Below are 16,017 nucleotides of genomic sequence, written 5' to 3' on the forward strand. Positions count from 1 at the left end.
TTATAAGAGGAAGCTGGGGCCGGTAAGGACTGGGCCGGACTATAGACTTTTGTTTTTATTTTTATTTTTTTTGAAGATTTTATTTATTTATTTATTTGAGAGAGAGAGTACACAAGCAGGGGGAGCGGTAGGCAGAGGGAGAAGCAGACTTCCCACTGGGTAGGGAGCCTGATTCGGGGCGCAGTCCCTGGACTTGGGATCATGACCTGAACCAAAGGCAGATGCTTAACCGACTGAGCCACCCAGGCATCCCTTTTGTCTTTATCTTAAAATAAATGGGAGGGAAATTCAAGGTTTTAAGCAGGAGGGAAATACCAGATTTGTGCCTTTTTAAAAAAAAGTCATTCCAGGTGCAGTATGGAGGACATATTGTTGGGGGCAGGAGTGGATGTGGCTACATCAGTTGGGAGGCGGAGGTAGTTGAACAGTACTCAGGTCAGGTGGTGGTAGAGGTGGAGCAAAGTTAGGAGGCATACTCACATGATGGATTGGATATGAGGGGGAAGAAAGAAATAGCAGGGATGACACCTGGGCTTTTGGCTTGTAAAACTGGATGGGTGGTGATTCATTCATTGTAGGAAATCCCGGGAGAGGATCAGGTTTGGAGGAGGAGATCATGAACTCAGGTCCTGATATGTTGATTTGAGGTGGCTTTGAGACAGCCAGGGGATGTCATGCAGGCAATGGGGTGTATGGATCTGGGACTGGCGATTTCAGTCTGCGAATCAACTGCAGAGGGAAGTAGTGGAGGGCAGGATTCGCCAAATAACCCACATTTTGAGTAATTAAAAGTTGTTAATAAGGATGTTCCTGGGGGAGATTATATAGTTGTAAAATTAAAGTCTCTTGAAAAATCTATGCTCCCTGTCCTTTACTTTGGTTTTAGAGTTAAATCTTTTACCCAAGTTGGTGGTACTTACTACATTTTATTCTTGTTATATGTGATTTATAGGTCAGAAGGCAAATAAGCCTTCTCTGAGATAAAGTATATAAAATGTCTTTTCCAGAAGTACTTAGATCTCTGAATAATTCATGCTGTTGGATTTTAAGGCCTATAAAATATTCACACTGTGAGTGTCTAGAAACCAGGTTTATAGCAAACCAAGAAGAAAAGCTATGCTTCAGACTCCTTTGGCAAGATTTGAATCAGCAGCAATCACCACAATCATTGTAGATCTCATCGGACTGCTTTCTTCCATTTCCAGATGGTCACAGTGTTCCTCTGAATTCAGTCTGTTCCTCTTCCAGCTTGTTCTTCTTGGTCTCCTCACCACAGGCATTGGAACAATAACTTTCTCTTTATGAAATCTGAGATGGGGGAAATACTGTGAAGCTCTCTGATGGCGGGCGGCAGTATAGTGTAATCGGTCATGAGCACGGATTTTGGAATAGATTTGAATGAACTTCAGCGGCAGTCCTGACTTTCCTCCTTGCTCGAGATGTTAACTATTCTCTAAACCTTTTCAGTAACAGAAGATAATAATCGGGCCTGCCTTCGAGCATTTGTGAGGATTGAAGGGAATAGTCCCATGAACGGGGTTTTTCTGAGGCTGGCTTGGAGTGGTCTGTAAAGAGCCTAGCACCTGTACTAATTAGCTAGTAACTAATTAGCTAGTCGTACTAGTAAGAGTGGGGAAGACAGAGGTTTTATTTTTGTTTCATTTCAGTCAACTTGTTTTGCTCTGGCTCTGTAGACCTGGTATCTTGAATGATATTTATATTTTGTTTTTTATTTTGTTAATCTGATTTTTTTGTAATGGATTTTTTAATGATACCAATTATAATTTAGTGTAACAAAATGTTCATTGATTTCTCTGCTAGTTCATAAGTCTGACGATGAGGGCTGTTTTATTCATCTTTATTTTCTCCACCATGCCTTTCTCGTAGGAGGTGTTCTGTAAATATTCAGCACATGCTCTAGAGGAGTTTTGTGCTGATTAAATGCCATCATACCCATAGGTCTGCTCTAGTGCCTGCATACAGTAGTTCAAGGAAGGAAGGACGGGAGTCAGAGACGAACACTGCATCAGGCCTCAGTCCTCCTCCACATCTTTTCCCTGAGATACCTTAACTGCCCGGTAACTTCAGTTACCGCTGAATTACTGTGAGCCTCTAATCTGATTTCTGTCTTAAACCACTCTTTCAGGGGTGTCTGTACATCTGTCTTAGGTCATTTCTACCTGAATATCTTTTAGTCCTTTCAAATACATTATGCTCAGATTCTCCTCTCCCATTCTCCCTTTCCTGTTTTAGCTAATGGTGTCTCCCCATCCACCAGGAATCCATCATCATTCTTAGCTTCCCCCTGCCTATGGATAATGCCACTTTAGTAGTCCTCAAATAAAAACCCTTTCTTTGGCTTGTACCAGTATGGCTTCAGTGTACATCCTTATTCTCTCCCTGTCTAGAATGACGGCAGGTGGCTAATATTTCTCTTCAGTCCCTCCTGCACACGGTTGCTGCCAGCGTTATCTTTCTAAATCACAGAGATGATCTTGTCACTTCCCTACTTACAAGCCCAGAATTTTATTCCTTCTTTTTCATCTGCCAAACTCTTATTCATGCTTCAGAACCCAGCTAAGTTTGCTCTTCCTCTGTCAAACTTTCCTCAGCTCTTCCGGGCAAGTACTGTCCTTTAACACTGTATTTCATATTTCTGTTATAGCACTTTTACACTGCAGCTAATAATGTCTGTGTATTACAGCCCATATTGTAATGCAATTATTTGTTCTTCTGACGGTGTTCCTAACTAGACTGTTCTCTACATTGATTTTCTTAATCGTTTTTTTGTTTTTTTTTTAAAGATTTTATTTTTTTTATTTGACAGAGATAGAGACAGCCAGCGAGAGAGGGAACACAAGCAGGGGGAGTAGGAGAGGAAGAAGCAGGCTCCAAGTGGAGGAGCCTGATGCGGGGCTCGATCCCACAACGCCGGGATCACGCCCTGAGCCGGAAGGCAGACGCTTAACGACTGAGCCACCCAGGCGCCCCACCTTAATCGTTTTTTATATACTCACTGCCTAACACTAGTTGCATTTAACAACTAGTAGAGAGATGGCAGAACAGACAGATGGTAGTGTAGAAATTTGATTAATGGAAACATTTCTGAATTAGATGTTATTTGGGACTTTGATGCATATGGAAGTTTCTCAGACCATGTTTGTATGTTGAGATGTATAGTTGTATTCTCTTCTTGGTTTTGCAAGTGTCCTTGGGTTTCCTAAACTAAGTTTTTGGAAATGAAATTTTGAGAGTTGAATCATTTAAAATGCCCTCTGAAAAGGATTGCTGTTTCCTTTTATAAAGAGTTGCCTCTCTTAGTAATAGGAATAATTGCTATCTAATATACTAGATCTGACTTGTGGGTCAGACCAGTAATCCATTAGTTCAGTTCACTAATTTTTTTTTTTTTCACTTGGTACCAGGGGCAGTTTTGTGAGAGAACCTACCAATAATTTCCTTGACCTCAAAAAAGTCCTAGTTTATTAAAAGCAGTTACAGACATATTACATTATACAAAGAGGTTTCTCAACAGGCAGGAAGAATCAGCACTTCATTGTGTTAATTATAACTTTTGAAATTTTTGTATTTACAAAGTGATTCATACTAAGAGCTGCAAACTTTGAAAATAGACAAAAAGCAAAACAAACACGTGATCCTATCACCCATATATATAGTAATATTATAAAAGTATCGGTGTTTGTTATTCTGGTATTTCTACTTATGTATGTGTTTTTATATGTATATTGGTAGTTCTTTTTTTGAAAAAGGAAATAATGCTATATATACAGTTTTAATAACCTACTTTTTTCACTTAGTGTTAACTGTTACCATTTACTCGTGCCATTAAATGTTTTTCAAAAATAGATTTTTTAATGTTTGCATTAAGTAAACTATTTTACTGAACTATTTATTCTATCATTGAACATTTAGGTTTTCTCTAAGTAATCTTTGCCTTCTTTGAGTCTCCAAAGGCTTGTTATCTTAAGTATCCTGTACTTGTTTCCACTTTAAGCCAGGGAGACGGTGTTAGGAGTATTGTCAGTTTATGTTAAATCAGCACTGTGTCGGGGCGCCTGGGTGGCACAGCGGTTAAGCGTCTGCCTTCGGCTCAGGGCGTGATCCCAGCGTTGTGGGATCGAGCCCCACATCAGGCTCCTCTGCTATGAGCCTGCTTCTTCCTCTCCCACTCCCCCTGCTTGTGTTCCCTCTCTCGCTGGCTGTCTCTATCTCTGTCAAATAAATAAATAAAATCTTAAAAAAAAAATCAGCACTGTGTCATGATAAAATATGCTTATCTTTTGGTGAATATCAACAATAAAACTCGTATGAAAGTCATTCGTCCCAGTTGAGAGGGTTCATTCCTAATAGACTAGCCTTTTCCCCTCACTTTCCTCTTAAATGTTTACCATAGTGACTGGGCTCTTGGTGGCCTTGGCTCCTTTTCACCTTAAAGCTCTTCGTCTGGTTTCCTGTTAGGACTCTGTGAAACCCAAGTCCTTCATGAGGTCAGGGTTAATCTGCAGTGTGATATGGCCTTACCTGTTGCTCTCCAAACTTACTCCAAGCCAACCTGCCCCACTAACTTACTATGTCTCAGGACATCTCTGGTACCAGCTAATTCTTCCTTGCTGGTACCAAAGGGATCCAGTGGCTTTGTATATAATTTTCCCTCTTCCTCCTCTATCTCTTTTGTTTCTTCTTAATCTACTTAACTATACTTAGCTTTTAAATTTTAGTATGTTTTTAGATTTTAGCAAGTGTTCCCTCTTCATAGAGGCTTTCCCTGATCACCCTTTATAAAATAGGTCTCCCCTTTATTCCCTGTTAGGATCCTGCACGTTTCCTCCATAGTAATTATTTGTATTACTTCAGTGTTTCTCTGCCTCACTCCATCCCTGACCCTCCAGTTTAAGCCCCAGAAGGGAGGAGATCATGACATTTCAGAAATCACTGTATGCAAATAGCTATATATTTTCTGCTTCTAGAACTATTTATAATTAGTTTAATATATGGAAAATGAATTTTATAATTGGAAATAAGACTTTTTTTTTTTTTTTAAAGATTTCATTCATTCATCCGACAGAGACAGAGACAGCCAGCGAGAGAGGGAACACAGCAGGGGAGTGGGAGAGGAAGAAGCAGGCTCACAGGGGAGGAGCCCGATGTGGGGCTCGATCCCACAACACCGGGACCACGCCCTGAGCCGAAGGCAGACGCCCAACCGCTGTGCCACCCAGGCGCCCCGGAAATAAGACTTTTAGCTTAGACTTGTCTTAAATTCATGGTGACCTTCCCTATTAACCAGTTAATATTTAATCTTTGATGATAATTCATTATCATATCTGCAGAATAGTGATAAAATCTGCAAGACTTCAGTGTAGCTAAAGGATATCTGAATGATAAACTTCTAAAAACATTTTGTGGGTAAAATTGACACACTGTAAAACACACAGGTCTTAAGTCTACACTCCTGTGACTTTTGATAAATGTATGTACCTGTATAACCATTATCCCAGTTAAGATACAGAACATTTCCATCACTGCCCCCCCCCCCAAATTCCCTTGTAGTCAGTCCTTACCCCCTATAGGCAAGCACTGTTTTGATTTCTGGGGCTGTCGACTAATTTTGCCTCTTCTTAAGCTGCATTTAAATGGAGTTCTACAATATGTACTCTCTTGTGTCTGCCTCCTTTCACTTAAGTCATGTCTTTGAGGGTTTCCTTTTTTTTTCTGTGTGGTTGTATATATCAGTTCATCCTTTTTCGTTGCGGAACAGTATTCCGTTGTCTGAGTCCATCATAACTTGGTTTTTTGTTTTTTAAAGATTTTATTTATTTGAGGGAGAGCAAGAGATAGCACAAGCGGGGGTGGGGGTGGAGCAGAAGGAGAGGGAGAAGCAGACTCCCCGCTGAGCTGGATCCCAGGGCCCCAGGATCATGACCTGAGCTGAAGGCAGACGCTTAACCAACTGAGCCCCCAGGCGCTCCCTGCATTATCACTTGTTTATCCATCCATCGTTGATGAACATTTAGATTGTTTCAGTTTGGGGCTGTTATGAATAAAACTGCTAAAAACCTTCTTCTCTAAGTCTTTTTTACGTGTGGATATGTGTTTTTACTTTCCTTGGCAAATAGCTACGAATGGATTTGCTGGTTTATAGATAGGTTTATTTTTACTTTATAAGAAACTGCCACCAGAAATATATGAGATTTCCACTTGCTCTACAACCTCACCCACATTTAGAGTTGTCAGTCTTTTAAATTTTAGCTGTTCTAGTGGGTGTGAGATGTTATTTCATTAATTTGCACTTCCCTGATGACTGACAATGTTGAATACCTTTTTATGTGCTTCTTGGTCATTAATCATCTTTTTAAGTCTTTTGCCTATTTCAAGTTTGCTTAAGTCTTTTGCACTTTTTATTGCCTACGTTTTATCTTGTTATTACTAAGGTTTAGTTCTTTCTTTATTATAGATCCAAGTCCTTTGTCAGATATTTGCTTTGCAAATACTGTCTCCCAGCCTGTGTTTCCAGTGTTTGGACCTTCTATGAAGAATGTATTAATTGTACTTATTTTTCAGAATAGTTGGACACATTACTTTAGATTTAGAGGTATTTCACCTCAATCCATATTTAAGCGTATTATTTGAAAATAGAACTAACACACTGTTTAGAAATAAATTCATCTTTGTGGACATGTTCTGCAGTGTTGTAATTTTTGCTTCACATAGTTATCTTTTAAATAAAAGAAGAAAAGACCACCTTTTATGTTTATCCACATAGTGATCATTTCTGGTTTTCTTCATTTCTCCCTGCAGATCTTAGATTCATCTGGAGTCATTTCCCTTCAGCCTGAAGAATTTCCTTTAGCATTATTTTTAGTGCACATCTAGTGATGCATTATCTCAGAGTTTGTTTACCTGAAAATATTTTTATTTTATCCTCATTTTTATAAAAAAGCTTTATTGAGATATACATATGCTAACATTCACCAATTTTAAGTGTACAATTCAATGAGTTTTTAAGTATATTTACAGAGTTGTGCAGTCATCACAATCCTATTTTATTTTTTAAGTTTTTATTTATATTCATTAGTGTACTGTTAGTTTCAGGTGTAGAATTTAGTGATTCAGCACTTCCATACAATATCCAGTTTTCGTCATGACAAGTGCCCTCCTTAATCCCCATCACTTATTTCATTCTCCCCCCCCCACCCACCCACCTCCCCTCTGGTGACCATCAATTTGTTCTGTGTAGTTAAGAGTCTGTTTCTTAGTCTGTCTCTCTCTTCCCTTCCCCTGTGATGGTCTGACCACAGTCTAATTTTAGAACATTGTATCCATTAGCAGTGACTCCCTCTTCCACTCTCCCCCACTGTCACTAGGCAACCACAAATTTACTTTCTGTCTATAGATTTGCCTCATCTGGACATTTCATATAAATGGAATCATACAAGATGTGGTCTCATGTCTTTGACTTAGCATTGAGGTTCCTCTGTGTTGTAGCATGTGTCAATACTTCATTCCCTTTTATCGCTGAATTTGTATTCTGTTGTATGATATGCCACATTTTATGTATCCATTCATCGTTGATGTATGTTGGGTTGCTATACTTCTTGGCTATTACGACTAGTGCTGCTATGAACATTTGTGTTCAAGTTTTTTTGTACATGTATCTTTTTATTTCTCTTGGGTAGATAGTAGAATGGCTGTCATATTCCCTTTTTAAAAATACTTTTATTTTGGGAGAGAGTGAACGGGTAGGGGTGGGAGGGGGAGGAGCAGAGGGAGAGAGAGAATCTTAAGCAGGCTCCATGCTCAGCTCAGAGCCCAACTGGGGGCCTGATCTCATGACCCTGAGATCATGACCTGAGTAGAAATAAAGAGTTGGATGCTTAACTGACCGAGCCACCCAGATGCCCCTATCATGCTCTCTTCTGAAGAATATTTGCACTGGATACTGGGATTGATTACTTAAAACAAAACAAAACAAAAAAAAAAAACACTTAAAGAAATTCTTTTCACTGTCCTGGCCTCTGTTGAGAAGTCAGTCATTGTGATAAGTTGATCTCCGCCCCCCCCCAAACTACTTCAAGTGTTGTGTTTTGTTTTTTAATTTCTGATTTTCAGCAGTTTGATTAGGTTATTTTCTCTCTTTAACCTCTTTGGAGTTTGCTGAGCTTCCTGGATTTATAAATTAATATTTACCACCAAACTTGGGAAATTATCAGCCATTATTTCTTCAAATATTTTTTTCCTCATTCTGTCTTTTTCTGGGACCCAGTTAAACATATATTGGATCAGTTATTAGTGATCCTCTGTTCATTTTTTTTCCTCAGAAAAAAAATATACCTTAAAAAAAAAAATCCCTGTCCTTTAGACTGGATAATTTCTTTTGATCTTTCTTCAAGTTTACTACCCTTTTCTTCTCCTATCTCTAATTTCCTGTTAAGCCCATTTAGTTAATTTAAAATTTCAAAGATTATAATTTTCAGTTCTAAAATTTACATTAAAAATTATCTGTCCACTGAGATCCTTCATCAGTTTAGTTACTTAGACCATGTTCCTTATTAAGTCTTTGAATGTGTTTATATTGGTAGCTTTAAAGTCCTTGTCTGCTAATTTCAATATCTGTGTCTTTTGGGGTCTTTCTCTATTGACTTCTTTTTCTTTACTCCTTGGAAATAGATCACGTGGTTTCTGCTTCTGTGAATGTCTAATAATTTTTTACTACATATTAGACATTGTGGATGATACATTATAGACACTCTCGATGCAGTTATTTTCATCTGAAGGGTGTCAGTTTTTGTTCTAACAGGTGGATAAAATGCTGGCTGATCACCTTGAAATTGTAGACACTTGGTTTTACGCCTTATTAGAGTAATGCCAAGGTGTTTACTGATCTCTGACTTGGTGGAACTCAGGCTCTAAAATATCTTGTGGTGGTCACAGCGGAACTCTGCTGAGTTCTTTTAACCTTCCAGCTATTTTTTTTCTGCTGAGTTTCTTGGAGTTTCCTCCATGGGTGTTCTGTTTGGGGGGTTAGTCGGGTATTTAAAGAGAGTTTATATTAAAGTGTTTGGGGTTCCTTCCCGTAACTCACCCCTTTCCAAGCTTTCCTCTCTCAGTTCCCAGCTGCTCTGATAATCCTGAACTCCATCCTCTTACACCTCAAACCAAAAAGACGATGGCATTTTTGCTCAAGTTTTAGCCATGATGCACCAGACACTCAACCGGGCTGGGAGTGGGAGGCTAGGGGGTTCTTCAGGGCAAAAAGCTATATAAAAGTAGGTGTTACTCATGGTGTTTTCTTTCAAGGGTAAGTTCCCTCCAGTTTCTGCCTGCTTTTCAGCACTCTTCAGTGCTTTCATATGGTTTTTCCCCCCCTTCCTTTTTGGAATTTAAGGTGTTCCTGGATCACCTCATCTGAATGTACTTTTTCTGAAAATTCTCACAACATGTTGTTCCCTTATAGTTCTTTACGCACATGATTTTTCTCCTTCCAGTTACTGATTCCTTCATTCCTGATAACTCCAAAACTTAGTCGGTTAAAACAGCCATTTTGTTATGCTTCTGGTTGACTGTGGGTCAGGAATTGGTAAAGGGCACAGCCAGGATGGTGTCTCTACTCCGTATATCTGGGGCTTCATTGGGTAAAGCCAGAAGTCTGGGTACCAGACGGGGTGCAGTAGCTGGAATCACCGAGAAGTGGCTACTCCCACCTCTGGCAGGGAAGACTGTGTTGGCTGGGAACCGTGGACCAGAACACCGGTACGTGGTCTCCTCACAGCATTTTGACCTTGGATTTTTTACCTGGCAACTCAGAACTCTGGTACCCGTGTTCCAGAGAACCAGTTAGAAGCTGCATTACCTTTTACTATCTAGTGCTAGAAGTCGTATGGCAGAAGTTACATAGCGTCCCTTCCTCTACTCTGTTGCTCAGCCAGTTTTTATTGTTGGCCTGAATTCAAGGGAAGGGACATAGATTGAGTTCTCGGTGAAGTGGAAGGGTCAAAAGAATTTGCAGACGTGTTTTAAAACCATCAGGCTGGGGTGTCTGGGTGGCTCAGTCGTTAAGCGTCTGCCTTCGGCTCAGGGTGTGATCCTGGAGTTCTGGGATCGAGCCCCACGTCGGGCTCTTCTGCAGGGAGCCTGCTTCTTCCTCTCCCACTCCCCCTGCTTGTGTTCCCTTTCTCGCTGGCTATCTCTCTCTCTGTCAAATGAATGAATAAAATCTTAAAAAAATAATAAAAAATAAAACCATCAGGCTCGTTCAGTAAATAGTAAACTCCCCCTTGTGTCCCGTCACAGTCCTACTTACATGTCAATAGGTATTCTTTGAAGTATTTAATTTTTCTTCTTAACTCTAGGTTTGCACTGAAAGCAGATTTCTGTTTAAAACTTTAAGAAAGGAAAAGAGATTTCACTTAACATTTCCTCTGAGTGATTTTTAAAAATCTTTTTATTTGTAGAATACAGAGTTTAATGAAAGAACCTATGCTTAGGGGGTGAAAATGGCAGGCTTCCTCGATAATTTCCGTTGGCCAGAATGTGAATGTATCGACTGGAGTGAGAGAAGAAACGCCGTGGCTTCCGTGGTGGCAGGCATATTGGTAAGTGAAAAAGCCTGGCTGGTGACATTTCTGCCTCATGCTTTGCCCTGAAAATTAATGTCGATTCCTTTGGGCCATGAATACCCTTTTAGAACTGTTTTATTTCACTGTTACTTTGTATGAATAATTAGAGTTCTAGATATGACTGAGCAAAACATGGTAGGCCCTGGGTTCGTCTGACTTTGTAAATTTATAAACTTAACATCTTTCCTTCAATTCAAGCGGTAATACAATCATCATAAGCAGTAGCATTTTTAAGTTACTGATACAATCTGTGTAAGTCCCATAAGCTCATCAGAGGCTCAGAATTTGATAACAAATAGTGTTGTGACTCCGCGAGATTCAGGGTGTGGAGACAGCAGTAAGGACCTGAGGCTGCATTAACCGAAGCTCTTCAGTGCTCTAGGGAAGGGACGCCACCCCCGTGTCCCCAGGAGCCGCTCTAAGGGGGGGGTGAGGCGAAGAAGTTTGTGGAGGAAACTCTTGCCTCATCTTCTTCCTAACATTTTTTTTCTTTTTCAACTTTTTATTAGAAAACACGTCAAGCATATACAGTCAACAAAAACAGAATGGCGTAAAGAGCCCTGCTCACCCCTTGTTCTTACAGCCCAGCTTCAAAACAAATGACGACACATCTTGCTTTAGCGTTCCTTCATCCGCTCCCTGCCCTCACTGCATTTCTGAAGCAAATTTCGGTATCGATTACATTTAGAGAATGTATCTCATTCAGTATACAGTTCTATAACCTAAATCCAGTAGGAAAAAAAAATAACCCAGAGCAGGAATTAAAGATAATTGTGAAGCTTCTGCTTTTTTCTTTTTTGCTCTTTGTGGTCATCTCACCTGTACTTCATTTGTCCATGAAATTTTTTAGAAGCTTCTCTAAGTCTTTTCAGTGTAGTTTACATAGAAACATGACATTTTACAAACCGATGCTCGGTCACTTCCACAGTATTTTTTTTTTTTTTTAAAGATTTTATTTATTTATTTGACAGAGATAGAGACAGCCAGCGAGAGAGGGAACACAAGCAGGGGGAGTGGGAGAAGAAGAAGCAGGCTCATAGCAGAGGAGCCTGATGTGGGGCTCGATCCCATAACACCGGGATCACGCCCTGAGCCGAAGGCAGGCGCCCAACCGCTGTGCCACCCAGGCGCCCCACTTCCACAGTATTTAATCAAACTGCATAATCGGTTAAAACTATGGCAGGCTTAAACAGTTTGGGAGACACGACCGCTGACCTTTGGTAAGCATACAGCTCATTTGTGGATGCAGAAGAGGTTGGGCACACACACACACACACGTATATGCTGAGCAAGGAGCCCGATGTGGAACTCGATTCCAGGACCCTGGGATCATGACCCAAGCCGAAGGCAGACACTTAACTGACTGAGCCAGCCATACTTCCCAAGCTTGGGCATATTAAAAAGGAATGTTCTCTAGAGAGAATGAAACACATCAGGCAATCAGGAGCTGGTTAGCTGGAGGTTAGTTAAGAGAGCTTCAGGGGTGCCTGGGTGGCTCAGGGTTAAGCATCCGACTCTTGATTTCAGTTCAGGTCATTATCTCAGGGTCCTGAGATCAGGCCCTGCGTTGGGCTCTGTGCTCGGCTGGGGGTCTGCTTGAGATTCTCTCTCCCTCTGCCCCTCCCCCTGCTCTTGTGCGCATGCCCCCCCCCCAAATAAATCTTTTAAAAAAGAGAGCGCTTCAGTGCATGTAATTATGGTGGGTAAAAGAAGCAGATAATTCATTCTAGATAACAAATTTTTTAACTTGCATTGAGAGCAGAACTTCAGAATCTTACACAGATTTGACTAGGTAAGTTCACCTCAAATGCTATCAAGGGTAAGTAAACAAGGGATTCTTCTTTTTTCTAGTTCCACATCCAAAACTCAGACTAGAAATACATTATGTTTCGTTTATGTGATCTGTAGAAATATAGGAATATTAAAGAGCAAGTAACTTCATGCTGAGCCAAGTGTTAGTGTCATTTTAATGACTGGGGCTCTTGCGCAAGTTTTTTACAGGTTGGTGGATAATGATCGACGCCGCCGTGGTGTACCCGAAGCCAGAGCAGTTGAACCACGCCTTCCACACGTGCGGTGTGTTCTCCACATTGGCTTTCTTCATGTAAGTGTGAAGGTGATTCTTAATTCAAAATCATTTTCCAAAAAACGTGTTTTCCTTATAGTTTAATGCTATCTGGAATAACCTTTTAATCGGTGGATTCTTCTGTAACATGATAAATATATATATTTTCCCCCATTTTATTAAGATTTTTTAATCAAGAATGAGTGTTGAATTTAGTCACCTATCTTTTTAGCATCTGTAAAGATTATCACGTGATTTTCTTCTTATACTATTGTTAAACTGTGTTGTTACTGTACTTTTTCAGTCCCAAGATTATTTTTATATTTGAATATCTCTGAATATGAGAGTGTTTTTTATGGTCAGTTTAACTTATAATTATAATTGATCGTGTGTGTGTATATATATATATTTTTTATTTTATTTTTTAAGAGGGAGGGTGGGGAAGGGCAGAGGGAGAAGGGAGAGAGATAATTTTTTTTTTTATTAAGATTTACTTGAGAGAGAGAGAGCATGCACGCATGAAAAAGGGGAGAGGGGAGCAAAGGGAGAGGGGCAAACAGACTCTGTGCTGAGCGGACTGAAGCTCGCAGCCCTGAGATCATGACCTGAGCCAAAATCAAGAGTCAGATGCTTAACTGACTGAGCCATTCAGGCGCCCTGAGAGAGAGAATCTTAAGTAGGCTCCATGCCCAGCCCAGAGCCCCACACGGGGCTCAATCTCACAATCCTGAGATCATGAGCTGAGCCAAAATCGAGTTCGGATGCTTAACCAGCTGAACCACCCAGGCGCCCCACAATTGATATTTTTTTCTTTCTTGGTAAAAAAAAAATAATCGTGCACCTTAAAAAAATCAGTGGCATCTTAGATTTAATGAAGTATGTTACATTTCTAGATTTTTTTTAGTAGTGAATCATTCCTTGAGTATTGTAACACATGGAACTTTTAGCATGAAGTATAATTTGTTTTTTTAATGTGGTGTTTGACTGTGTTTACCAGTAGCTGGGGGGAGGGCACGATTGGCCTCTAATGAGATTGGTCTGTGACTTTTCTTTTTTATTAAATCATTTTTGGGTTTATCTGTTAAATCTCATTTCATAAAAGAGCTTGGAAACCTTCTGTGGATATTTTTTATTAATTTTAAAGACTATGTTAAAACATTAAGATTCTGTAATTGCCTTATACTATGAAGAGTTATAAAAGTTAAATGTGCAGGTGCCTGGGTGGCTCAGTCTGTTAAGTGTCTGACTCTTGATTTTGACTCAGGTCATGATCTTAGGGTCATGAAATCAAGCCCCCTGTTGGGCTCCATAATGGGCGTGGAGCTTGCTTAAGATTCTGTCCCCCACCCTGCTCGTTCATTCTCTCTCTCTCTCTGTCTCTAAAAATAAATAGATAAAATATTTCAAAAAAAGTTAAATTGTAGAAGCTGGAACTATTTATATCCATTAAGGATGCTGAGAAGAGGCTACATTTCTACTGTAAACGCATCTTGCTCTAACAAAAATGGCAAGAGAGGCTGAGTAAAGTGGGCCCGTTTATTATACGGAGATCAAATATGTGACTTTGAGAAATGGATCAGAGGAAATCGCTTGACTTTTAACGCAGAGAGGAACTTAATTCTTGATTGTAATGAGAACCTTAAAATGTGATGACTCACACTGAGTCATTCGTGTATAAATGTAAAATAGGCGAAGTAATCAGAAAATCGGCCCCTCTTTCATAATCTCTGGAGACAAGCGATAGTAATTTCTTAAAATTAAGGATGTTTTCTGGGTGTAGTTTAAGTAAAGAGTCCTGTAACATTTCTATCCACTAGGATATCTGTTAAGTTAAAAGATACGTTCAGTTATTCAGATACTGACTTGAATTAGGAAATGTTTCTCTTTAAATGATATGTAAATATCTGCAACTGTTTTAGCAGCATGAGAGTTTACTAGATGATTTTGTGTTGTTCCAGGATAAATGCTGTGTCCAACGCTCAGGTGAGGGGGGACAGCTATGAAAGCGGCTGTTTGGGAAGAACAGGTAAAGGCACTTTGAGTTGTTCATGTGCACTGGCAGAGAAGGATTTAGCAGCAGGAAAAAAAAAGTCTCTTTATATAGGACTAGTTATGATTAGATAGAATTTTTTTATTAACTTTGAAAAAAGTGTTATTTAAATCCTTAACGAAGTTAAAGTTAGCGCCAGAAGTACTATTTTAGTCGTGTTTTACTGCTCATGGTCTATAAATAGAATGTTATTATAGAAAATCAATGGCTCTTGGGTTCCAGGTTACTCCCCCTGCAAAGCTAATGATGGCTTTAGGATTTAATTAATCGATTACTCAGTTTTGTCATGGAGTTACTTAGAAGCTCAGCTAGTTTAGTTTGTCAGGGTATTAGTTTCTCTAGCCAACAGAAAGGTGATTCTCCTTTTTTCTCTTCTCAGGTATGGCTTAACCCCTTTTAGTTGTTTGTCCGTTTTTTAAATCTTCATTCAGGTCATTGTTATAGCAGGTGTATGCAAATATGTGACTGTCTTTGATATGCATACCAGGTGTATGCAAATATGTGACTGTCTTTGATATGCATACCATGTATTAGGTTAATAGTGTTTCCAGTGTTAATGCGTTCTTAAGACAGCTGCAGACATGAGCGAAATCATAAAGCCTATTCTTCATGCAGGTGCTCGAGTTTGGCTCTTCATTGGTTTCATGTTGATGTTTGGGTCACTTATTGCTTCCATGTGGATTCTTTTTGGTGCATATGTTACCCAAAGTAAGTATTTATTCCTCCTTTATTTCTTGGAGAATCAGGTATGTCTTGTACATTTCGCTCAGTCCATCAACCCCACCTGGAGTAAGATTTAGTGTACCTGTTCACTTAGCTTGGAGATACATAAGCTGTTTCATAGAACTTCTCAGTGGGATCCTTGAGTGCAGTGGGATAGCCTGGTTGTGGAGTCTAAGCCACCGACAAGACCCGGTAACTCTCGGCCATCTCTAGAGTGTCTGATTTCCTTCCTTACCCTGGACAGCCAGGCTCTATACTAGAGGTCCGTTTACTGAGGGTTGTAAGTGGTAAAGCAGGAAACCTGTAGAGATCTACAGTCCTTATACATAAGTCTAAAACCCACAGAGTGCTGAAAGTCAGGATTTTCATAATCAGCTTGGCAGCAAAACCTGACCTAAGTTGGCAAGGGGCTCCTTATGGTTATTCCATTGAATAAGTATTCACATGTTTTCTTGCTGGAATGTGGTTGTCTTTGATTGTGGATGCTGGTGCAAACAGGGCTGGGGTACTCTATAATATTTATGCCCTGTGTTATCATGCTT

General features: G+C 39.9%; 1 protein-coding gene across 1 annotated transcript in view; it reads left to right on the forward strand.

Moving 5' to 3' along the window:
• Window positions 1-16,017, forward strand: part of TMEM50B (transmembrane protein 50B) — a 36,703-nt gene that overhangs the window by 12,129 nt on the left and 8,557 nt on the right. The window contains exons 2-5 of the mRNA XM_040621011.1: window positions 10,473-10,613; window positions 12,629-12,741; window positions 14,661-14,728; window positions 15,368-15,460. Coding sequence (XP_040476945.1) covers window positions 10,515-10,613; window positions 12,629-12,741; window positions 14,661-14,728; window positions 15,368-15,460 — 373 coding nt within the window. The 5' untranslated portion in view covers window positions 10,473-10,514. The remainder of the gene's footprint in view (window positions 1-10,472; window positions 10,614-12,628; window positions 12,742-14,660; window positions 14,729-15,367; window positions 15,461-16,017) is intronic.

Source organism: Ursus maritimus, unplaced genomic scaffold (assembly GCF_017311325.1).
Source record: "Ursus maritimus isolate PB19 unplaced genomic scaffold, ASM1731132v1 scaffold_4, whole genome shotgun sequence".
NCBI classification, from domain to species: domain Eukaryota; kingdom Metazoa; phylum Chordata; class Mammalia; order Carnivora; family Ursidae; genus Ursus; species Ursus maritimus.